The sequence below is a fragment of the Entelurus aequoreus genome, linkage group LG21 (assembly GCF_033978785.1).
Source record: "Entelurus aequoreus isolate RoL-2023_Sb linkage group LG21, RoL_Eaeq_v1.1, whole genome shotgun sequence".
In the NCBI taxonomy this organism is placed as follows: domain Eukaryota; kingdom Metazoa; phylum Chordata; class Actinopteri; order Syngnathiformes; family Syngnathidae; genus Entelurus; species Entelurus aequoreus.
This window is the reverse complement of record NC_084751.1, coordinates 28,309,970-28,334,874: the sequence shown is the minus strand read 5'-3', so window position 1 is coordinate 28,334,874 and position 24,905 is coordinate 28,309,970. Positions and strand designations below refer to the sequence as shown.

The 24,905-nt window shown below is 42.5% G+C and overlaps 1 protein-coding gene across 3 annotated transcripts in view; it reads right to left on the bottom strand.

Annotated features, from left to right (window-relative positions):
- The window catches only part of mbd2 (methyl-CpG binding domain protein 2), a 90,271-nt gene that overhangs the window by 44,063 nt on the left and 21,303 nt on the right, over window positions 1–24,905 (bottom strand). For all 3 annotated transcript variants that reach the window (XR_009823657.1, XM_062031362.1, XM_062031363.1), the window contains exons 3-5: window positions 23,902–24,042; window positions 14,016–14,106; window positions 13,769–13,946 (exon numbers count right to left, since the gene is read on the bottom strand). Coding sequence is in view for 2 of the 3 variants with exons in the window: in XM_062031362.1 (XP_061887346.1) it covers window positions 13,769–13,946; window positions 14,016–14,106; window positions 23,902–24,042 (410 nt within the window). In the remaining variant the exon portion in view is untranslated. The remainder of the gene's footprint in view (window positions 1–13,768; window positions 13,947–14,015; window positions 14,107–23,901; window positions 24,043–24,905) is intronic.

Below are 24,905 nucleotides of genomic sequence, written 5' to 3'. Positions count from 1 at the left end.
TATGACTCGGCCGGGGTTTGAACTCACAACCTACCGATCTCAGGGCGGACACTCTAACCACCAGGCCACTGAGTAGTAACAATATCATCAATACATGGTTAATACTCAAATCAAAAAATGTAAATGGAGTATTACGTTGATTTACAAGTTCGAATGCATTAAAAAAAATGCATCCGCCGTCCTGTCTGTCAGATGGATTGTAAACGATAGGCACATTTTTTTTAAAGTGCATTTCCTCTATTAGGAACATTTAATCTTCTAGGAGCAGCGATCACATTATTTAATTTACTTTTCTTTTAACCTGTCTACTGTATATTATGTGCATTTCTGTACTTAACTAAAACTATTGTGTGTATTTGTTTGTATGTGAAAAAACAGTCCCACGGAGTCTCATTTCCAAGGAATAACACCATGACTCACATTTTTTACACAAATGTGCAGCATGCACCTCCATGATGACAATACAAGAAGTAGAAAACTCTCTATGACAAAGCTTTGCAGATAATATACTTTTTATATACAGTACAGGGGAACCTCGATTTACGAACTTAATTGGTTCTTAAACAGGGTTCCTAAATCGAAAAGTGCGTATAGTGAAGCAAATTTGTCAAAGAGAAACTATGTAAATATGAATAATGTGTTCCAGCCTTGACAAAAGTCCTTATTTTAGTCAAGGTTTGTACACTTTGAACACAATATAAAGTGCTATACAATTGCTACTAATAATGTCACGCCACATATGTCATTTGTATAGTCATGAAGTTGACTGTGTTTTTATATGAATTCTTCTAAAATAATTTTTCCTGTATTTTTCAATAGCTTCCATGTCTTTTGTAAGCTTCCGGCGCTTCATTCTAATTTGTTTGAATGAATGTACGATGCATGTTGAACATCATAACTTCTCTCTACATCGTTATACATTTGAATTTTCTGCTCCTATTACCGTATTTTTCGGACTATAAGTCACAGTTTTTTTCATAGTTTGGGGGTGCGACTTATACTCAGGAGTTACTTATGTGTGAAATTATTAACACATTACCGTAAAATATCAAATAATATTATTTAGCTCATTCACGTAAGAGACTAGACGTATAAGATTTCATGGGATTTAGCGATTAGGAGTGACAGATTGTTTGGTAAACAAGCACTATTCTTTATTTATTTTAAATTGCCTTTCAAATGTCTATTCTTGGTGTTGGGTTTTATCAAATAAATTTCCCCCAAAAATGCGACTTATACTCCAGTGCGACTTATATATGTTTTTTTCCTTCTTTATTATGCATTTTCGGCCGGTGCGACTTATACTCCGGAGCGACTTATACTCCGGAGCGACTTATACTCCGAAAAATGCGGTACTTTTGTTAACCGTAAAATTGTCTTTGTGTTTTCTTTTTTTTTGTCTTTTAGAAGAGGCGATTGATGAGGAATGTTCTCCTTCTATGTTGTGACGCTGGGAAATGATGAACAGCATGCATCTCAGGACTTTCTTTGTCATCATTGCTGGACAGTCTTCGGAACATGTCGCACTGCTTATATTTTATTCATGTCTGCTTCAAGACAGTCTTTATCTTGGACATAACATTTCAGAAGTAGTGTGTAAATTGTGTATATCGCTTTGCAAAATGGACCCTTGTTTTAAAATTCTACTTCATTTTATTTAATTTTTAACTTATTACCAACTTAATAGTTTTAACAAATGAAAAGAAAAAATAAGTTAAAAAAACATGTAAAAATTGTTCTGAAAATGTTGCGACAATTTTTTAAAGTTGCATTAACATTTTTTAAACTTATATACTGTATATTTTAATTAGATGTGGTGTAATTTGCTGTCTTCTTTCATTTTTGTCCAACTTAATTTTTGGACAATTTTTTGAAAATGTTACTTAATTTTTTTGCATCTTCAACTTATCACCAACTAAATTATACCAACTTTACCAACCTATAAATACATTTAATCAGGTCCAGTGTAATTAATTTGCTGCCTATTTTCATGTTTAATCAAACTAATTTTGTTGCATCTTCAACGTATCATCAACTTAATTACACCAACTTTCACCAACCGATAAAATAAATTTAATCAGGTCCAGTGTAATTAATTTGCTGCCTATTTTCATGTTCAATAAAACTAATATTATTGCATCTTCAACTTATCACCAACTTAATTATACAAAGTTTTACCAAATTAAAAAACAGAAAGTTATCAAAATGTGTAAAAATTGACTGGAAAATGTTGGGACTATTTTTTTTAAGTTACATCAAAGTACAACAATTTTTACAGTGTGGCATTCACACCAAATAATTAAATCTTGGACTCATCAGACCAGAGAATTTTGTTTCTCATGGTCTAAGAGTCTTTCAGGTGCATTTTGGCAAACTGTTTACCAATTAATGACTTCTGTATGGCCACTATTCCATACAGGCCTGATTGGTGGATTGCTGCATGATGGTTGTTCTTCTAGAACATTGTCCTCTCTCCACAGGAATGCTGTAGCTCCGACTGAGTTACAATCGAGTTCTTGGTCACCTCCCTGACTAGACTAAGACAAATGCAGCAATGTACAGACACATCCTGGATGAAAACTGATGCCTACAATCTGATGGAGCTTGAGAGATGCTGCAAAGAGGAATGAGCAGCGAGGAATGGGCAATACTGCCCAAAGATAGGTCTGAAAATTTTATGGCATCATATTCAAAAAGACTTGAGACTGTAATTGCTTCCAAAGGTGCATCGACAATGTATTGCGCAAAGGCTGTCAATACTTATGCACATGTGCTTTCAAAGCCCTCCCGAACAACTTCAAAACCCACCATCAATGTTTTATATACACACTGCAAGTACATATATAATATAGTAACAATATTACCGTATGTTGGTCATTTTAAGCATTGCTGGAACTAATATCCTCTGCGCATTTATTTTCGTTTCCATTGCAGCGCACTTCTGACTGACTGACAAATGTGTTCTACTTCCGGATACAAACGGCAGTGTGTTTTCTAATCATGGCAGACAACAGACAACGAAGAAAACTATTTTTGGACAAATGAGGATTCAAAACCTTTTATTTTGAACCTGAATATACAGAGGATGAACTGCTGCTTATAGAAGCGAACACAAAGAGAGAGGGAAACGTTGGAGCAGACAGAAGCCGAGAGAGTGCGGTCGCCGTGACTTGACGCTGTAAATGTGGAGCTTGGAGCCAAGCTATGCCGACAGAAATGGATTGCTTACCCAAAATCAACTGGAAACGTCCCCGGCCTGCTTGACCAAACTGACAACTGTCCATTGAGTGAGTCACTTTAATATTAATCATGATACACGCAGCACGTCATGCGTGTTAGTACATTTACAGTACATACAGTGTCAAACAAGCTGTGTACAAACAAAACATGAAATGTGGGCTAATACTTTACAGATACTGTAATATGATTGTTCATGTTTATTAGTCAGTACAAATTGGTGACCTATTGCATGGTGTTGTGCATTACAAGCTCAAACGCGATTAGGGTGCTGATATAGAAGCTAACCTATTCCTCGACATAGCTCGCTCACGGCTATACCGTAGCACGCCGATGTGTAAGTACGCAAGAAAAACAGTTCCTCAGTGTTCGCTCTTACAATAACAGTCAATACAGCTTGGTTGCTATACAGGTTACGGAAAGTAAATTAAGAATTGTTGGCGGTCTTTAAATGCCTTGTTTAGAGTGATTTAGAGGTCGAAAGGATTTCTCCCATTAGCTGCATTGCTAGCCACCTAGAACAAAACGATTTTTACATGATAGAATGCAAAAAAACGAGCCGATTTTTATGTTAGAATGCAAAAATACACCAAAAAAATGTTTTGTCTTCTTGTTGCTCTTAAGTATTGTGAACGATAGGCACAATTAAAAATAAAAAAATTGCACTTCCCCTTTAAGGGGCTGATTAAAAAAAGTCAATTGATGCATTTTGGTGTCTGCTGGCGTGTTTTTAGTAACATTAATTTTTCATATATATGAAAAAACTACTTCGCCATATGCATTTTCTGGGGTTTGGAACTTTTCCAATGGACGCTCGCAGTGAGTGCCGCACTTTTAGCGCACTAAAAAAGTGGGTTGCATTGTGGATGCACTGCAGGACTGCTTCTAAAATGCCCATAAAAGTGTGCTGCATGTGTCAGAAAAGCAAAACAGGCACAGGCATGATAACATGAATTTGGAATAACTGTTGAGTGTTTCCATGGTGGAAGCCACATAGTTCACGCAAAAATCTCATTTAAATAAGGCGGTCTGCCTACCTTTAAATTGTACTTGCAGCCTTAGTAGATCACAAGCAACACGCCCATTAATAGTACACACAATTTTATAGTTTGCACACGCTATTTAGTGCGTTGTATTTATTTGGCTGTTAGCAGATTAGGCCCATTGTCTTTTTGTGTTTTTTCTTCTGAACTTTTTTTTTCTGTTCCTTGTGATGATTAGATTTTTCTATTGTGTGCTTATGGACTGATTGAAACTTTTATGCACACTTTGTGAGCAAATCCTTTAAAGACTTAATTTTGTGTCATCTCAACACCCGGGTTCAATAGTCCAGAACCCAAACATTGCAAAGGAGGGATGACAACTGTCTTCCTCGAAAGGGATTGCAATAATGTGTGTAAATTCAGTTATCAATTTTGCTTGGCATTTACACCGCTTGAAACATTTTTATTTTGACTGACAGACATGACAGGTTTCATTTAACCAAATTCAATATTTTGAGCAAAAGCAGACAGACATTTTCAAAGGCAATGTTCAAAACACCAAATGTTGTGACTCCATTTCACTCCACTGCAACATATTCTTCTAGACAAAATTGCCGTCTAGCAGCCAGCATTGTTGTTTGACCATGTGCACAAAGAATGTGGATAATTGCGGGTAAATTATAAGCTGTCTCCACGTAATTATTTAGCATTGTTTTTTGTACTACGGTGTTTCCCTTCCCATTACATGGGGGGTGGGGGGGCTCCGCCTGCCCACCAAAAAGGTCAAGGTAATGTTATTTTTTTTCAAAATTCCGTATAGTGTCAGATCATTTGAAGATACATGTCATGCAGAACATGACATTGTTTTTTTATTAAACAAAGTAAACAGTCTTATCTATCTTATTTACATGACATAATTTATGTGTATACATGGTCACATTTACAATGTGGAGTTTGCATGTTCTCCCCGTGACTGGGTGGGTTCCCTCCGAGTACTTCGGCTTCCTCCCACCTCCAAAGACATGCATTGCCTACCGCCCGAATGCAGCTGAGATAGGCTCCAGCACCCCCCGCGACCCCGAAAGGTACAAGCGGTAGAAAATGGATGGATGGATCTGCTCTCTGTATACCCAAAGAAAAAGTGATCATTGACTAAGGGGACCCTCTAACACTGACAACATTGGCACTTATTTTATAGTTTTGGACCTAAAAATGATGTATAAAGGCAAAATGAACCCCCATAAAAAAACGGTAGTAATTTTAGGCTTGTTTTCCAACAGATTTTGGAACGCCTACAGAGGATCCGAGGCAATTTCATATTGCGTAGTATGTGTTTTGATAGCATCTTCATCTCGAATCACGGTTTTCCACGCAAAATTTGAAGAAATTAGCTACTATGCCTGTAACAATGCACTATGTAATAACGGCAAATTATGTACTAATGTAATACATTTTGACCTCATTATGTAAGAACGCCACGTTTTGCAATAATCGGCCACATTTTTAATAAACATTGAAGCATTTTGTAACAACTTGTTACATATTGCAAAAGTTATTGCAAAAGTTATTACAAAATGCGGGTGCTGCACTTGTTTTTTTAAATAAAATGCTACAATTTGGTGCATTATGCAATAAACCATTGAAATGGATGCCTTAATTGGGAAAAACTTAACACAACACCAACACAAAACATTTACATTAAAATTAGAATTAATTTTAAGAATCTAGTAGGATGTTTAATTGGTCAAACATAAATCAAATGTAACTTTTTTGATTATAAATGGAGAATGTGATTGCAAGCTAGAGACAAAAGTTACACTAATGAATAGAGATGTCGGCAGTCCGATATTATCGGCCGATAAATGCTTTAAAATGTAATTTCGGAAATTATCGGTATCGGTTTCAAAATTATCGGTATTGGTTTCAAAAAGGAAAATGTATGACTTTTTAAACCGCCGCTGTGTACACGGACGTAGGGAGAAGTACAGAACGGCAATAAACCTTAAAGGCACTGCCTTTGCGTGCCGGCCCAGTCACATAATATCTATGGCTTTTCACAATGCAAGGCATATTTGGTCAACAGCCATACAGGTCACACTGAGGGTGCCCGTATAAACAACTTTAACACTGTTATAAATATGCGCCACACTGTGAACCCACACCAAACAAGAATGACAAACACATATCAGGAGAACATCCGCACCATAACACAACATAAACACAATAGAACAAATACCCAGAACCCCTTGCAGCACTTACTCTTCCGGGACGCTACAATATACACCCCCCCCCCACCCCCCTCAATCAAAAGGGAACAAACAAAAAACGTGCTCATCGCACTTGAGACAAAAACAAAAAGGGATAGCGTGGGAGCTAGCAAGCAAAGAGCCTAGCGTGTAAACTAGCAGGAATAGAAATAGTCGTCAGCTGTTGCATCAAGCAAATTAGGAAGCCAGGCCAACTCACTGGCAAGGCAGGCTTAAATAATGTCAGTGATGACTAACAGGTGCGCGTCCGGAAACACACGCGGCAGGTGAAAACAATAAGCAGCCATGGCAACAAACTCAGATGCACAAACAGGCACTCAAGGAGTCCAAAACTAACAGAAAACACACGTGCCTCGAAAACATATACAAACTATGATCCGGGCAGCGGATCATAACAGTACCAGCCCCCCCCCCCCCCCCCCCCCCCCCCACCCCAAAAAAAGAAAATACTCCAGATGTCCCTTGACAAAAAAAAAACAAGAACCCAAAAAACAAGAAATAGTTCAAGAGTCAAGGGAGGGCGGGGGGGGACTTAGTGTTGGGTCGCCAGGCCATGTGTCCCCGAATCCACCGGGGAAGAGCCAGGTGGCGGCGGCGAATGGAACACAGAAAGGCCACATTTGCGGCCGGTAAGTAGGTGGACGTGAGTGGCGCCAGAAGTTCACTAGCAGGAGAGTTCTACGCCTACGTCCTAGGCGTCGCTGCTTTTTGCGCCACTGGCGTCCATTGACTGACCTCTGAGAGAGCCGCATGCGGGCCCCTGATTTCCGCTTGCGCAGCCGGACAGCCATGGCAACAAACTCAGGTGCACAAACAGGCACTCAAGGAGTCCAAAACTAACAGAAAACACACGTGCCTCGAAAACATAAACAAACTATGATCGGGCAGCGGATCATAACAGCCATGCTGGCATTTTTTTCCATAACTTGAGTTGATTTATTTTGGAAAACTTTGTTACATTGTTTAATGCATCCAGCGGGGCATCACAACAAATTTAGGCATAATAATGTGTTAATTCCACAACTGTATATATCGGTATCGGTTGATATCGGAATCTGTAATTAAGAGTTGGACAATATCGGAATATCGGATATCGGCAAAAATGCCATTATCGGACATCACTACTAATGAAGTACGTTTGTATTAATGCCATGAAAATGACCAATGCACTGAAATGTTGGAAGATATATAGTCATACAATATTGATTATGATATGACAATAAAATACTATTTATGATACCGAGAATAAATTAAAAAACACTAATACAAATATTAAACAGAAAACAATATAAATTCCATCAATGACCAATTGGATGATGTTGTTTTTCAAAAAGTTGAGGTGTAAATCTAAATAACTTATTACATATTGCAAAAGTTATTACTAAATGTGTTGAAATGTACCACAAAATGTGTTCAAAAATGTTAATACAAAATTGGGTAGATTTTTTTCTAAAATTACGTAAAATGTATTAGGTTGTTACGTAATGCACAGTTATTACATAATGTGTTGTTACACTGTCTGCAAGATGCATTGTTACAGTTTGTAGCAATACAACTAAAGAACGGTTCAGTCTGCATACATTTCAAAATGATGGAAATATGAGGAAAGTATGCACGTCTCCAGTCAAATTGACTGGGACAGACCATACGAGATGAGTGTAATTTGCAGCGATCATTTATATGATTGTGACTTCAAAGAAAAAAGGCTTTGCGTTGAGTATGAATGGGGAAAAAATTAAAAGACTTCAGCTGCTCTTCTTTCTCTGTTTTTTCACAGGTTCTGACTCTTTCCCCCCTCAATGACGATCCTGATTTTCAAGATCGCATTTGGCTTGAGGCAGAACCTGTGGAAAAACGGAGAAAGAAAAGCAGACCAGGGGGTTCAAAAACAAGCGAAATAGAAGGTAAGCTGCTGGTATTCTATTGTGTGTCCTCTTCTACTGATGTTTTCCTTAAGATGCTTAATGGAATGCTAAAAAAACATGAGGTCAGATGAGGACACCAGGGAAATCTGGAAATGGTAATTTCTTTTTTTGCTAATAATGCTAACTATATCAGTTTAATCATGGACCAGGGCAACCAAAACATGCAATTAAATTATCAAAATAATAGTTTTACATGTCTTTATCAACACTGTTTATAAGGGGAAATTGGCTCCAGTTTTGTAGATGACGTCGCACCAAGAGAGGGTGGCATATCGAGCCTGGCAATGGAGTATTCAAAGTAAAATTATTTGGACTGTGGATCCTTTAAATGACACATCTTCATTGTGAATTTGTGAATTATTTTGGAGTCTTTCTGTTATGAAAGTTTGTGAGATGTAACTGTGAAGACACGACAATGAGTGGATAGAGAAGGGCAGCCTATACCTTTGTACTTTTCCACAATTTATTTATTGAATTCAATAGTGTTTTTCACCTTCCTTATCAAAGTGCCTTCACTCTATTTTCTTCGGCCTCATGGTGGATTATTTTGCAGTCATACTCAATTAAAAAAAAGTACAAAGAATGAAAGTCCTGCTTGATGTTTAGTTGCTCGATTACGCGGAATGATACCCGGGAAAACGGACTAGTTAATTATGAGGTACTGTACCACTTTACTTTACCAACGCCTCAATATCTTATTTTGTTCTTCTCTCATGTTAATGAAGACAAGAATGACAATAAAGCATATTTGAATCATATCAACTACCACAAAACCCAAAAGCAAAGTCTCAACTAACGCTGCAGCATGTTTCTTTTGTATTTCTTATCAAATGATCTAAATTAAAATAATTGATTAAGATGAAGAATTTGAGCTTTATCTGCAGCTGACCAATATGAATTTTGTCGTGATTGAGCAGGGAGAAATTCCGACATGTGAGGCTGTGAAGCGATGGCTAGAAAGCAAAAAAAAAAGCCAACGGGATAATTGAAAATATTGTGTGAGACGCAGCGTTAACTTGTTGTTTTGCAGCCATCTGAGTTGCCTGTTTTGTATGAATTAGCTAGCCTGACTGTGGCAGCGTATACTTTTCTTCAAACTCATACGCTCTCCTTGGTTTCTTGGAACTTGATTGCTCGTCACTTACATGGCATCATCACTCCATTCTCTGATTACCATGCTTGTCCAGCATAGAGATCGACCGATTATCAGCGATGATATTTAACATCTTGACGAATATCGGTATCAGCCCTTTTTAATTGGTATCCGCCTTTTTAATAAATATATTGTTATTATTATTATTATTGATAAGGAATAGTTATTGTTACCTCTATCAGCATAACTATCATTTTAAATGCATTAAACAAATGCTTTTTATAATCCAACGGATCCATTAAAAACTGGTTATTTTGGCACAGATGCAGCCGCACCACACCGGTGTCTCCAGCAATGTCATCTGATTGATTACACAAACACTTGTAGGCGGCAGAGCCAATCAAAAGCCGAGGTCTTTTGCAGACTTCTCATTCTCAAGCACACAGCAGAGAAACAATTGTAGAGTTTAAAGGCCTACTGAAATGAATTTTTTGTATTTAAACGGGGATAGCAGATCCATTCTATGTGTCATACTTGATCATTTCGCAATATTGCCATATTTTTGCTGAAAGGAGAGAACAACGACAATAAAGTTCGCAACTTTTGGTCGCTGATAAAAAAAAGCCTTGCCTATACCGGAAGTAACGTGATGTCACAGGAGGTAGGATTCCTCACAATTCCCCGTTGTTTACAATGGAGCAAGAGAGATTCGGACCGAGAAAGCGACAATTAACCCATTAATTTGAGCAAGGATGAAAGATTCGTTTATGAGGAACGTTAGAGTGAAGGACTAGAGGCAGTGTAGGGTGTATCTTTTTTCGCTCTGACCGTAACTTAGGTACAAGGTCTCATTGGATTCCACACACTCTCCTTTTTCTATTGTGGATCACGGATTTGTATTTTAAACCACCTCGGATACTATATCCTCTTGAAAATGAGAGTCGAGAACGCGAAATAGACATTCACAGTGACTTTTATCTCCACGACAATACATCGTTGACGCACTTTAGCTACGGAGCTAACGTGATAGCATCGGGCTCAAATACAGAAAGAAACAAAATTTTAAAAAACCCTGACTGGAAGGATAGACAGAAGATCAACAATACTATTAAACCATAAACATGTAAATACACGGTTAATAATTTCCAGTTTGGCGAAGCTTAACAATTGAAGCTAACTAACTTAGCTACGTAGCTAACGTGATAGTATCAGGCTCAAATGCAGATAGAAACAACATTTTAAAAAACCCTGACTGGAAGGATAGACAGAAGATCAACAATACTATTAAACCATGAACATGTAAATACACGGTTAATAATTTCCAGCTTAGCGAAGCTTAACAATTGAAGCTGACTAACTTAGCTACGTAGCTGACGTGATAGTATCAGGCTCAAATGCAGCTAGAAACAAAATTTAAAAAAACCCTGACTGGAAAGATAGACAGAAGATCAACAATACTATTAAACCATGAACATGTAAATACACGGTTAATAATTTCCAGCTTAGCGAAGCTTAACAATTGAAGCTGACTAACTTAGCTACGTAGCTAACGTGATAGTATCAGGCTCAAATGCAGCTAGAAACAAAATTTTAAAAAACCCTGACTGGAAGGATAGACAGAAGATCAACAATACTATTAAACCATGAACATGTAAATACACGGTTAATAATTTCCAGCTTGGCGAAGCTTAACAATTGAAGCTAACTACGGAGCGGCGGCGGGCGTTGTAGCTTTCGACGACACCCCGGCCGCCATCAGAGTCGGCAAGAAACATATATTTCCCCAAAGTTACGTACGTGACATGCACATAGCGACACGCACGTACGGGCAAGCGATCAAATGTTTGGAAGCCAAAGCTGTACTCACGGTAGTGCGTCTGCTATCCAGCTCAAACACAACACAACCTCCTGATTGTGTTGCTGTAGTCCGCTGCTAATACACCGATCGCACCTACAACTTTCTTATTTGCAGTCTCTATTGTCCATTAAACAAATTGCAAAAGATTCACCAACACAGATGTCCAGAATACTGTGGAATTGTTCGATGAAAACAGAGCAGTTTGTATGAGTACAAATACTTCCGTTGCCGTCGTGACGTCACGCGCATACGTCATATCCAAAGGAGTTTTTCAGCCGGAAGTTTAGCGGGAAATTTAAAATTGCACTTTATAAGTTAACCCGGCCGTATTGGCATGTGTTGCAATGTTAAGATTTCATCATTGATATATAAACTATCAGACTGCGTGGTCAGTAGTAGTGGGTTTCAGTAGGCCTTTAACTTCAGTTGTGTCGAAGGTACGTGAACACATAAAACTCTGCCGAAAGTGTAATAAATGTCCCAGTCCTCTACATGTCACAACTTTTAGTACCGTTATGAGCAGAATACTGTAAAAACTTCATAAACATAAGCGGCAACTGCGAGCTCGTAAAACCTCCCAGCATGTCTGTGAATCAAACTATTGATACAGAAACAGCCCGTTAGAGTAGAAGCATGTTTGTGTGTTTGAGAAAGAGATTAAAAACTCAAACAAAATTCAGTCTAGTTTAATTGCAGGGACACACAAACAGGATAGAGAGTTTGTAGCACAAATGTTATGCGAGATACGTGTCCCTGAAATATTTTGTATAAGCTGCTACACATACGCGTGATAATACAAAATGTGCATCGTTACAATCAGGCCTTGATGTAGATGTTAATAATGTAACCCATTATATTTATACCTAAATAATGCTTTTGATGATCTGTACGTTACATTTTATACTTTATATTGCTGCATTAGAATGTCTTAAAAAACATTTTCCTTTTTGTAAAAATGTTTAATATTGCTCGGTGATCCGTCTGCTAATGGTCTGTCAATATCAACACTTGTGAATTTGGAATAATTTCAAACCACAGTTGACGTCATTAAGGAAACATATTATTTCAGCCTGTCTGTGTGGCAGGGATACAAATGAGTTCAGGGATACAGGACTTCAGGAAGCTATCTATTTATTCAAATGTGTATTTAACTTTATACGAGATGCTCCTGTGCCAAGGAACTCCGGCACTTTTTGTTGTTGTTTGTTTTTTTAAATATACATGCTTCAGTCATTTAAACAAAGTTGAGTGCTAGAGTTAATAATAGAGTTATTATAAATGTTGATGCTAATATGTCACTTTTATTGTAGATGGATATTGGCTCCAAATATCGGTTAACGGCCTCCTTCACTACTAATAATCAGTATCAGCCCTCTTTGATTACCCTTTTCCCAATCACCTTTACAAATTAATTCGATCTGAACTCTGTTAAAAATGTAGCGATCATTTTGAAGTAGGGATGGCTACCAAATTCAGTACTTTCACAAGTACTGACTGAAGTCCATCGGTAGGCCTACGACAAGGTACCGATTGGTGTAAAATCAAACCATGCCATATTTCGATATCCTTGTTGCAAATGACATCACGGCCAGTTGCAGGCCCGACTAAGCACCGACTCAAGCACTTGACCGGGAAACAAGCAGTCTAGTACTTCGATCGGTCTCAGATGGACTGCCTCTTGATAATGTTACAATTTTCCATGCCAACAAAGCGGACGCTCAAAATTGCAGGAAGGCTTCAAATTTCAAAATGCACTAGCTTGATGCTAATTTCAGGGATCCCAGCAGGGTAAAACAAATTATTAATATAATACATTATTAATATAATCAGGACGCAAATTAGGTCAAAACAATCTAGAAACAAAACAACAATCTAGAAACAAAACAGGGCTGCCACAATTAATGCATTAATCCAGATTAATTCATATGTATAATTAATTGTATTTTAACCCATAAGGTGACATGTCAGCAACACTTTGAATGTATGGAATTCTTTGTTTGGGCATTCCATTCTGCAGAATGATACACGGACAATGGACTAGTTTTTGACGTGAAATGTTTGGCCGTACGATAACCGAGGCAGGTATACAAAGTTTTTGGAAACCCTTTTCTTCCAAAAAAAATAATCATACGGAAAGTGAGGTGTATGAAAAGTGAGGTACCACTGTATTTGTTTACCAACGCTTGACAGGGTAAACACTTCTTGCCCTTACTCAATGTATACTGTGTGAAAACTTGGTACACCTCTGTACCAATCCAAAAGTTCTGCAACAACGATTTAATTCTGAAAGCATGTACCGTTAACACCCATCGTCGAAAATCCAGGTTTACAGTATGAATATGTATCATAGTCAACCCATGCAGAGAAAAAACACCTTCACCCTTAAGCAAGATTGTGTCTCTTACCGTATTTGTTCATCAGTCACGGTAAAGGCCTTGCAGAGGGGCTGGGACGTGTTCAGCCAGATTGCTGGGTTCTTCTCAGCTGCCACAGATGTTTGTCCTGTGATAGGGGATGAGCCCATGTGCAGAGCACTGGTGATGGCACGCAGCAGAGTGTCATCACTCGAGTCCAGACCGACACCTGCATTGACCTAAAGGTCAGAGGCAAGCAGCTGTTGTATTGGCGTTTAGGCTTCTGTTGAAAACTCACTCTGTAGACCTTTGGGTAGGTCCATAGTACGCTGAACTTTTTCTGAGACATCTGATGATTGCAAACCTTTCAACCTCCTCTCCCAAAACAGCTGCAGAGAGACAGAAGCAGTAATGAGTGCCTTTATGCAACCATGGTTTCCTTTGTTACTGCCATTTCACCAAATTGGTGGCATTTGCATCCCCAAAGGAAAAATGTATAAAAGCAAGTTAAGATAAATCACTTTTTTTTCTTTAAAGAAGCAAAATGTCATGCATATTGATCTGATAGTATATTCAATCAAAACAATTTAAAGATAAATTTTAACTATCTTGAACACTGGAAAAATTATATTTGTTGCCTGTCCTCGTTTCCTACATTTTCACAAATCCCTTGCCACAACACATATGTTTTTTTTTTTTTAGCATATTCTATATATTTTGCCTTGAATTGTGTATTTTTAAGTATAAAGAGTAAATTTTAAATTAACTCAAAATATCAATGCGACATTACTATATTAACCATTAGATAAGACCAAACCAATAAAAGTGCGCTGTTCAGTATCGTGGTCACTGATTGCCTCTAGTAGCAATAATACATTGAATTAAACGAGTGTAGAGGTGACTAAGTGGGTATCGTTTCAAGGGCTTTTCTCATGTTAAAACACATATTTAGAAAACCGTAAACATGTTTTTTATGCTGTAGCAATGAAAATATTTGATTTATAATTAATGAATTTCTACACAACACAACACAATGTATTCAGGTCAAGTTAAAATGTACTGAAACAACTTAATAAGTCCAAAAAAAGTAGGAAAATGCCAAGCTAATATGATCCAATCCCTGTCCAATATTAAGTGTCTGTTATGATCTTAGGCACAGTTCTTCAATAGTTAATATTCTTTGTAGTCTGTGTACAGCATGTGCTTATATATTTTCTTAAATTTGTGTCTCAAACTTAATCCATTCCATAATTTCATTCCACACACAGACACACTAAATGCCTTTAGGGTTGTGCGTGCAAACAAATGTTTTATATTCTGTTTATTCCATCCATCCATCCATCTTCTTCCGCTTATCCGAGGTCGGGTCGCGGGGGCAGCAGCCTAAGCAGGGAAGCCCAGACTTCCCTCTCCCCAGCCACTTCATCCAGCTCTTCCCGGGGGATCCCGAGGCGTTCCCAGGCCAGCCGGGAGACATAGTCTTTCAAACGTGTCCTGGGTCCTCCCTGTGGCCTCCTACCGGTCGGACGTGCCCTAAACACCTCCCTAGGGAGGCGTTCGGGTGGCATCCTGACCAGATGCCCAAACCACCTCATCTGGTTCCTCTCGATGTGGAGGAGCAGCGGCTTTACTTTGAGCTCCCCCCGGATGGCAGAGCTTCTCACCCTATCTCTAAGGGAGAGCCCCGCCACCCGGCGGAGGAAACTCATTTCGGCCGCTTGTACCCGTGATCTTGTCCTTTCGGTCATAACCCAAAGCTCATGACCATAGGTGAGGATGGGAACGTAGATCAACCGGTAAATTGAGAGCTTTGCCTTCCGGCTCAGCTCCTTCTTCACCACAACGGATCGATACAGCGTCCGCATTACTGAAGACGCCGCACCGATCCGCCTGTCGATCTCTCCATCCACTCTTCCTTCACTCGTGAACAAGACTCTGAGGTACTTGAACTCCTCCACTTGGGGCAGGGTCTCCTCCGCAACCCGGAGATGGCACTCCACCCTTTTCCGGGCGAGAACCATGGACTCGGACTTGGAGGTGCTAATTCCCATCCCAGTCGCTTCACACTCAGCTGCGAACCGATCCAGTGAGAGCTGAAGATCCTGGCCAGATGAAGCCATCAGGACCACATCATCTGCAAAAAGCAGAGACCTAATCCTGCAGCCACAAAACCGGATCCCCTCAACGCCTTGACTGCGCCCAGAAATTCTGTCCATAAAAGTTATGAACAGAATCGGTGACAAAGGGCAGCCTTGGTGGAGTCCATGTCACGGCCGGGGCGCATTGGAATGCGCCCTCAACCTTGCGCGCTGCAAGCACCGCAGGACACGCCCCCACACGCGCCGCGCAGACCGCGGCCACGCACCTCCACAGCTGGCGGCAATCCTCTATCAGCACACCTGCCGTTAATGAAGTAGCTGCCTTCATAAGCGTGGACAACCTGGCATGCCGCCGCCGGAATATAGTCTACTGTACAGTAAGCGATCATCTCCTGCTTTATGTATCTTGCTCTCTCAGTGTTTTCCCTTCCGTGTTTCATTGTCGTGTCATCCTACCGCAGACCTTCGTTCCCGTGTTTTGACGTTGCTGTGTGTCTCGTCATTCCTCGTCGTTCCCCTGCTTCTCAGACTGCCCCCTTGGATCTCGACCTCCTGCTTGGACACGGATTCCCCTCTTCCCCTGGACTTCCTCATCTCTCGTTCAACACTTGGTAACACACACTTCAGCTAACTACACAGATAGCCTAACACCACATACACTTTTGGATCTAGTTCACACTCCACTCTATTGTTTATTTGTATAGTTTGATTATTATATATATATATATAGTTAACATATATAATAAATCATTGTTCACACTGCCATCTAGTGTCTGTCGCCGTCACCTCCCCTTGTAAACCATAACAGTATATTCCGGCCAATTGATTAGGGACCTGACGGCACACTTCCTTAGCCCCTCCCCCAGTGACTTTAGCCCCGCCCCCAGTGACTTTAGCTCCGCCCCAGTGACATTTTTTTGTTCTTCTTCCTTTCTTTTTGCCCCTCTCATTATGTCTTTTTCTTTTCAATCCACCCTGGACAAATTTTGTAGCCCACCTCAGCAAAATCTTGGTCAGTTTAGCAGTGCTGTAGGGATAGAAGAATTTACCCGCCGCCTGGCCACCCACCTCCCACCCTTAGTGACTGTCCCTCAGTCAGCTGGAAGCGTCTGGCATCCGCGTTCGGAGGAGGGGGGGGGGGTAGTACTAGTCTCTTCCATTTTAGTACTGGTGGCTGTGCTGATGTGGTAGCACAGCTGCACCCAGACAGGCTACCACCTGCCAGACAAATACCCCCTGTCTTCTGCTTTTCTCAGCCGCAGCCACCAGTCACCGAGCTAGCGTCCGAGCTAGCACCTGACCCCGAGCTAGCGTCCGAGCTAGCACCTGACCCCGAGCTAGCGTCCGAGCTAGCACCTGTCCCCGAGCTAGCGTCCGAGCTAGCACCTGTCCCCGAGCTAGCACCTGTCCCCGAGCTAGCACCTGACCCCGAGCTAGCGTCCGAGCTAGCACCTGTCCCCGAGCTAGCGTCCAAGCTAGCACCTGTCCCCGAGCTAGCGTCCGAGCTAGCACCTGTCCCCGAGCTAGCGTCCGAGCTAGCACCTGTCCCCGAGCTAGCACCTGTCCCCGAGCTAGCACCTGACCCGAGCTAGCGTCCGAGCTAGCACCTGACCCCGAGCTAGCGTCCGAGCTAGCACCTGACCCCGAGCTAGCGTCTGAGCTAGCACCTGACCCCGAACTAGCGTCCGAGCTAGCACCTGACCTCGAACTAGCGTCCGAGCTAGCACCTGTCCCCGAACTAGCCTCCGAGCTAGCACCTGTCCCCGAACTAGCCTCCGAGCTAGCACCTGTCCCCGAACTAGCCTCCGAGCTAGCACCTGTCCCCGAACTAGCCTCCGAGCTAGCACCGGCTTCCAGGCTGACTCCTGCGTCTCCGCCAGCTTCCAGGCTGGCCTCGACCTCTGCCCCTCGGCCTGCAGCGTCGACCTCAGCACCTCGGCCTGATCCTCAGCCGTCCTCGTGTCCGGCGCCGACAACGCCTGCTGCTTCCATGCCTGCATTGCCGATGACGTCTTCCTCGCCTGCCCCGCCGATGACGTCTGCCGCTTCCACGTCGCCGATGACATCTGCCGCTTCCTCGCCGCCGATGTCTGTCACTTCCACGCCGCCGATGACGTCATCCTCTTTGCCTCCAATGTCACCTCCTCGTCTCCGGCGAGACTCATCATGGCACCACTTGCGTCCGCCTTCCCGACGGCCAAGAGGGTGGCCGTTCCTTGGTCGTCCGCCTCAGCGGCGTTCTTCTCGCCGCCGCCACCAGACTCGTCCCCGGTGGATTCGGGGACACTTGGGCCGGCGACCCACCTCCAATTCGCCCCTCCGCCCTCCCTTGACTTTTGTTCCCGTGTTTCTGTTGGTTCCAGCTAGAGGACATCTGGGAGCTGTCCATAAGGAGGGGGATACTGTCACGGCCGGGGCGCATTGGAATGCGCCCTCAACCTTGCGCGCTGCAAGCACCGCAGGACACGCCCCCACACGCGCCGCGCAGACCGCGGCCACGCACCTCCACAGCTGGCGGCAATCCTCTATCAGCACACCTGCCGTTAATGAAGTAGCTGCCTTCATAAGCGTGGATAACCTGGCATGCCGCCGCCGGAATATAGTCTACTGTACAGTAAGCGATCATCTCCTGCTTTATGTATCTTGCTCTCTCAGTGTTTTCCCTTCCGTGTTTCATTGTCGTGTCATCCTACCGCAGACCTTCGTTCCCGTGTTTTGACGTTGCTGTGTGTCTCGTCATTCCTCGTCGTTCCCCTGCTTCTCAGACTGCCCCCTTGGATCTCGACCTCCTGCTTGGACACGGATTCCCCTCTTCCCCTGGACTTCCTCATCTCTCGTTCAACACTTGGTAACACACACTTCAGCTAACTACACACATAGCCTAACACCACATACACTTTTGGATCTAGTTCACACTCCACTCTATTTTTTATTTGTATAGTTTGATTATTATATATATATATATAGTTAATATATATAATAAATCATTGTTCACACTGCCATCTAGTGTCTGTCGCCGTCACCTCCCCTTGTAAACCATAACAGTCCAACCCTCACTGGAAACGTGTCCGACCTACTGCCGGCAATGCGGACCAAGCTCTGACACTGATCATACAGGGAGCGGACCGCCACAATCAGACAGTCCGATACCCCATACTCTCTGAGCACTCCTCACAGGACTTCCCGAGGGACACGGTCGAATGCCTTCTCTAAGTCCACAAAGCACATGTAGACTGGTTGGGCAAACTCCCATGCACCCTCAAAGACCATGCCGAGAGTATAGAGCTGGTCCACAGTTCCACGACCAGGACGAAAACCACACCGTTCCTCCTGAATCCGAGGTTCGACTATTCGGCGTACCCTCCTCTCCAGTACACCTGAATAGACCTTACCGGGAAAGCTGAGGAGTGTGATCCCACGATAGTTAGAACACACCCTCCGGTTCCCCTTTTTAAAGAGAGAAACCACCACCCCGGTCTGCCAATCCAGGGGTACCGCCCCCGATGTCCACGCGATGCTGCAGAGTCTTGTCAACCAAAACAGCCCCACAGCATCCAGAGCCTTAAGGAACTCTGGGCGGCTCTCATCTACCCCCGGGGCCTTGCCACCGAGGAGCTTTTTAACTACTACTTGCCAACCTTGAGACCTCCGATACCGGGAGGTGGGTGGTGCGGGGGCGTGGTCGGGGGCGTGGTTTGGGTGAGGGTGTGGTTGGGGCGTGGTTGGGGGCGTGGTTACGAGGGGAGTATATTTACAGCTAGATTTCACCAACTCAAGTATTCCATATATATATATATATATATATATATATATATATATATATATATATATATATATATATATATATATATATATATATATATATATATATATATATATATAATGTATAAAATACTTGACTTTCAGTGAATTCTAGCTATATATATATATATATATATTTATTTTATTATATATATAATACATTTTGCGAGGTGGCCCATAATACTGGGCTGTGAACGGTGCTGCGCTGCCGCCGCCATGTGCTTCGCTCTCCGTTCATGAATGAGTATATCATTTGGCACCGTGTTCAATGGAGAAGTCTGTTCTACAAAATGTACAGGCAACATACCCCTTCCCCTTCGAACTGTCCTGGATGAACTGAAATTGTTGTTTCCATTCGTTTTGGAACTTGCAAGCGTATTTCTTCATCTTGCTCGTCGACGGCGTCGCCATGTCTGTAACTTCCTCGTTCTTCTGCTTCGCCTCCTTGTTGTGTGCGCAGTTGTGCACTCTACTCTCTAAAAGCCGTAGATGTTATGACGTCATTGGGCAGGCAAGCAGTTTATATTGTGGGAAAGCGGACGTGAGAACAGGCTGTCCCCACTCAGGTCCGCATTGAGCTGGAGGGGGCGTGGCCTCCAGCTCCGGCTGAATACCGGGAGTTTGTCGGGAGAAAATTTCTGCCGGGAGGTTATCGGGAGAGGCGCTGAATACCTGGAGTCTCCCGGTAAAACCGGGAGGGTTGGCAAGTATGCCCTCCACCGATCCACAACATCCGCAGTCGAGGTCAGCAGAACACCATCCTCACCATACACGGTGTTGATAGTGCACTGCTTCCCCTTCCTGAGGCGGCGGATGGTGGTCCAGAATCGGCTTCAAAGCCGTCCGGAAGTCGTTTTCCATGGCTTCCCCGAACTCCTCCCATGTCCGAGTTTTTGCTTGGCCTGTCAGTACCTGTCCGCTGCCTCAGGAGTCCTATGAGCCAAAAGAACTCGATAGGACTCCTTCTTCAGCTTGACGGCATCCCTCACCGGTGGGAGGGATGCCCGTGTCCACCAACGGGTTCTAGGATTACCGCCACGACAGGCACCAACTACCTTGTGGCCACAGCTCCAATCAGCCGCCTCGACAATAGAGGTGCGGAACTTCTTTTTTTTCCCCCTTTTTTTAAGGCTCCCATTAATGCCCTTTTAGCCTTCATTTCAGTACTGTTATTGCACTGGAGAATAATACAATCTGTGGATCAACTTGACATGCATTTGCATCACTGAACTCAGAAAGCAATGTGGTCTACATACAACACACAAACAATGTGGTCTACATACAACACACAAACAATGTGGTCTACATACAACACACAAAGACAAAGATATGTTTCAAAGGGCCAATTTATTTCAGGCCAGAAAAAATTGACAAAACTATTTTAAATAGCTGCAATATAATGGCACTTTAACTTTAACTCTAAGTAGATAGGATCTTTGATCCAAGACACAACTTACATTTAACTAAAATGTTATTTTCTTTGTGCTCGACAAAAGAAAAGTATTGAGAATGTCTCCATGTTAAAAAACTCGACTTCTGGCTTCGCCATGATGTCTTGTTAGTTGTTATGAGAGTAGCGTATGTGTGTGTGTGTGTGTGGCCCTTTTTGTGTGTGTGTGCAGAAAAACATCGCACAGGGCGATGTGATGCGTCTAGTGCAGTAGCCTTGGAGTAGTAGTACCTGTAGTTAGTGCATGCTGCATGCCGCTTTTGCTTGCTATGCTGCATGCTGCTTCTGCCTGATACTCATTGCTTTCAGCTAGTGCCGCCGGCTAGCCCTCTGTCTCAGAGGGCGAAAAGAGGAGCCGAGTGCATAAGCCTCCTCAGCCGGTACATAGCCTCTCCATTGTCAAGACTCGTACATGCCTCCTCGTGGCCACACACGGTAACTGGAACCTCGCGGTTCCAGGCTAAGTTGTACGGGATCTCGGAGCAGCAGGGGGCCCCAGAGACGGGGCATGCAGGCCCACCGGTGTGTGGACATGCCCTGGTGCCCAGTCAACCCCTGTCCCAGCTATGGGTAAATAACCCCAGCTATGGGCGAATAGTGAAAACCGCCTCAACGGTGGACCAGGCGGAAGATGGCGCAGCGGAATGCAACCACAACGGCTGGGAAGGCGGATGAAGGCTGCAGCAAAGACGGGTCCCCAGTCGTCTTGGTCTCCATGCCACTGGACCCTGGCCCGCTCAATGCCAAGGACTGTGTGGTGGCTGACCGTGCACCAGTCTCCCCACATTAAAAGATTCCACGCACAGGCGTCCTCCATATAGGAGGACAGTCATACTCGTTTCGAGTGACCGCCGACGACGACGACGACGGCCCTTTAAGATATGACAGCATGAGAGGTGAGTGACGTCAGTGAGTGAGTGGGCGAGAGAGGTGAGGGAGCGGCGACAGTGAGTGCGTGTAGGTGCTCTAGCTTGGTGGATGGCTGCGTGCAATAAAGTCACAAAGTTGCAACAAACCGCCGGGGCTCGTCATTCACCCTCAGCTGTAAAGACCCTCTTCCGGGTAAAGTGAAGGATGTTAGACCCAAAGTACGGCTCTGGAGGAGGCGCGCTTTCTGTGGGTGGGGGAAAGCGCGCCTCTTCTTTTCCACCGGAGCGCTCCAATAAAACACACTCAGATCTTCAGTTTCTAGCCGATACTACATAAAAATAACGTAAAATAACGCAGTAACGCATCATGCAAGTAACGGTAACTGAGTTACTGTATATAAAAAAATAACGCGTTAGATTACTAGTTACCGCCGAAACTAACGGCGTTACAGTAACGCGTTACTTAGTAACGCGTTAGTCCCAACACTGGTGCCGAAGAGCTTGAGAGTTATTCACGAGAAATGATGACAACAGGGCAACTTGGAATCTTTCAAAGTAGATATTAAAAGAAAATATACAAGGCAGGAAATATCACTAAAACATTAGCACGTACAGCATTTGATAACTTTGAATGGTGAACCCCGCAGGTAACTAACTTACACTGCCTATTATGTTAGCGCATCAAAGTAAAACCTGCAATTATTATATAAAGTATACATAACTTTAAATGGCAAATAAAAGCTTGTCATGCATTACACGGCTGCACACCTCCTCGTCTGAGAAGTGGTTTTCCATAAACATCATAATTAGTCAGAAAGATTGTGTATCCTTCCTGAAAAAGCAGATATGCTTATTTTTCCTGCAAAATAATGGTTAATGTTCATAGTTGATGGTTGTAGAATTGCACAATGCATTGTTCTATTGGACTTGACCTGTTTGTATTTGTCACTGGTTGACAGTTTTACATTATTTTAAATGGACAGCTCATATATTCTTTGTTAAACATATCATTGTAATTGCTATTAGAAAAATGTTACAGAAACATTTATGTTGTATTTTGTATATTTCTACAGAATAATGTCTATTATATTATAGGGACCTCCGAGGACCTGTCGCCCCCATCGAGACTGTGGGCCTCTTAAGACCTCACGGTTGGGTTTGTACACTCATGTTTCTTTGCAGCTAAACAAAACTGATGCTACTCAACGTGCTTGTTATCCTTTTTCCGAGTGAGAGTGATATAAAAACGGAATTGTTCAGTAGAATCAAAAATGAGATTGTAAAAATCTTAACACTTCCTATCCCTAAGCACAAATACTCAAGAGTGTGTGTCATACAAGTATTTTATTTCATCTGAGGTGGCGACTTGTCCAGGGTGTACACCGCCTTCCGCCCGAGATGCAGCTGAGATAGGCTCCAGCACCCCCCTGCGACCCCGAAAGGGACAAACGGTAAAAAATGGATGGATGGATGGATGGTATTGAGGTTGCTTGGTAGACATATATGCAAATTTGTCCCTACTGTTTTGGGAGGAATCCAGTCACTTCAGACAAATATGTATACACCCCAAATGCTGTTTTGCAAATTCACCCATGAATAATTAGCGCCACCTCGTGGCCTGTTATCAGGAGAGAGAGAGAGAGAGAGAGAGAGACGAGAGAGGAGAGAGAGAGATAGAGAGAGAGAGAGAGAGAGAGAGAGAGACAAAGGAAAGGGTGACGCGAGAGAGAGAGAGAGAGAGAGAGAGAAAGGAAAGGGTGAGCGAGAGAGAGAGAGAGAGAGAGAGAGAGAGACCGAGAGAGAAAGGAAAGGGTGAGCGAGAGAGAGAGAGAGAGAGGACAGAGAGAGAGGGAGAGAGAGAGAGAGAGAGAGAGAGAGAGAGAGAGAGAGAGAGAGGAGAGAGAGAAGAGAGAGAGATGAGAGAGAGAGACAGAGAGAGAGAGAGAGAGACAGAGAGAGCCTTACCTGTGTGGGCTGCTCGGTTGCTCTCTGCAGGTCAGTCTTTACCTTGTTTTCCGGGGTGACTTGTACCTTGGTAACAGGCTGTTTAAAGATTGATGCCGTCTGTCTGATGGGCAGGGTCGTGTTCAGATCAGGCTTTCCGCCCTGGAGAGATAAAAAATCAGCATTTTGTGTGTCAAAGTGTTTCTACCCTTCCATGTAGTGGTCGGCATCAGACTAAAAACTACCAATGCTATTTCTTCAACTTTTATGCTTGTCCTTTAACTAATCATGCTTCTACTATTGTACTTCAGGGTTTCCTATATATTGCCCTGGCTCACAATCACATGATGTCTGATTGACTCTAAATCTAAAATCTGTCCAGTAGATGTCAGAGTAACTCTGCATAATAAGAGGCTCTTGTGAAAAGTGCATTAGAAGAAAGCCACTCCTCTATTTTAGAAGCAAAAGTCACCAATGGGGAAGGTCATCAAACCGAATGTCTTACTTACCAGAGAATAAACAACACAACACATAACAGCTAAGTTAACACATAACAACAATTGTCTACAGCTGCACAAAATGAAATGGAACCTCGTAATACAATAACTTCAGGTAGATTTTTTAAATAAGGTTTATAAACATTAGAGGATGTTATACATGTCTTATGACACAAACACCGCGCAATGGCAAATTATGTGTATTTGATGATGACGTCATTTACTCCTCAGTATAATGTTCTGTATATAACAGATACAAAAAGGTTATTGTTAAAAAATACTGAGACATCATGGTTATTTAACCAAATTTGAGCCACTACTCTATATGATAAATGTATCTATTAATTTATGTTAATCTGGTAAAACTTGGAAAATGCTCGGACTCTAGTTCCCATGCAGCTCCACCGCAGCTCAATTTCCTACAGAAATTATATTTATTAGTCCGCATTTGTGATTTACAGACTTGTTTACGTCTACGTCTACATGTCACATTAAAACTGTTTCTCTTACTTCTGTTGGTTTCTACTG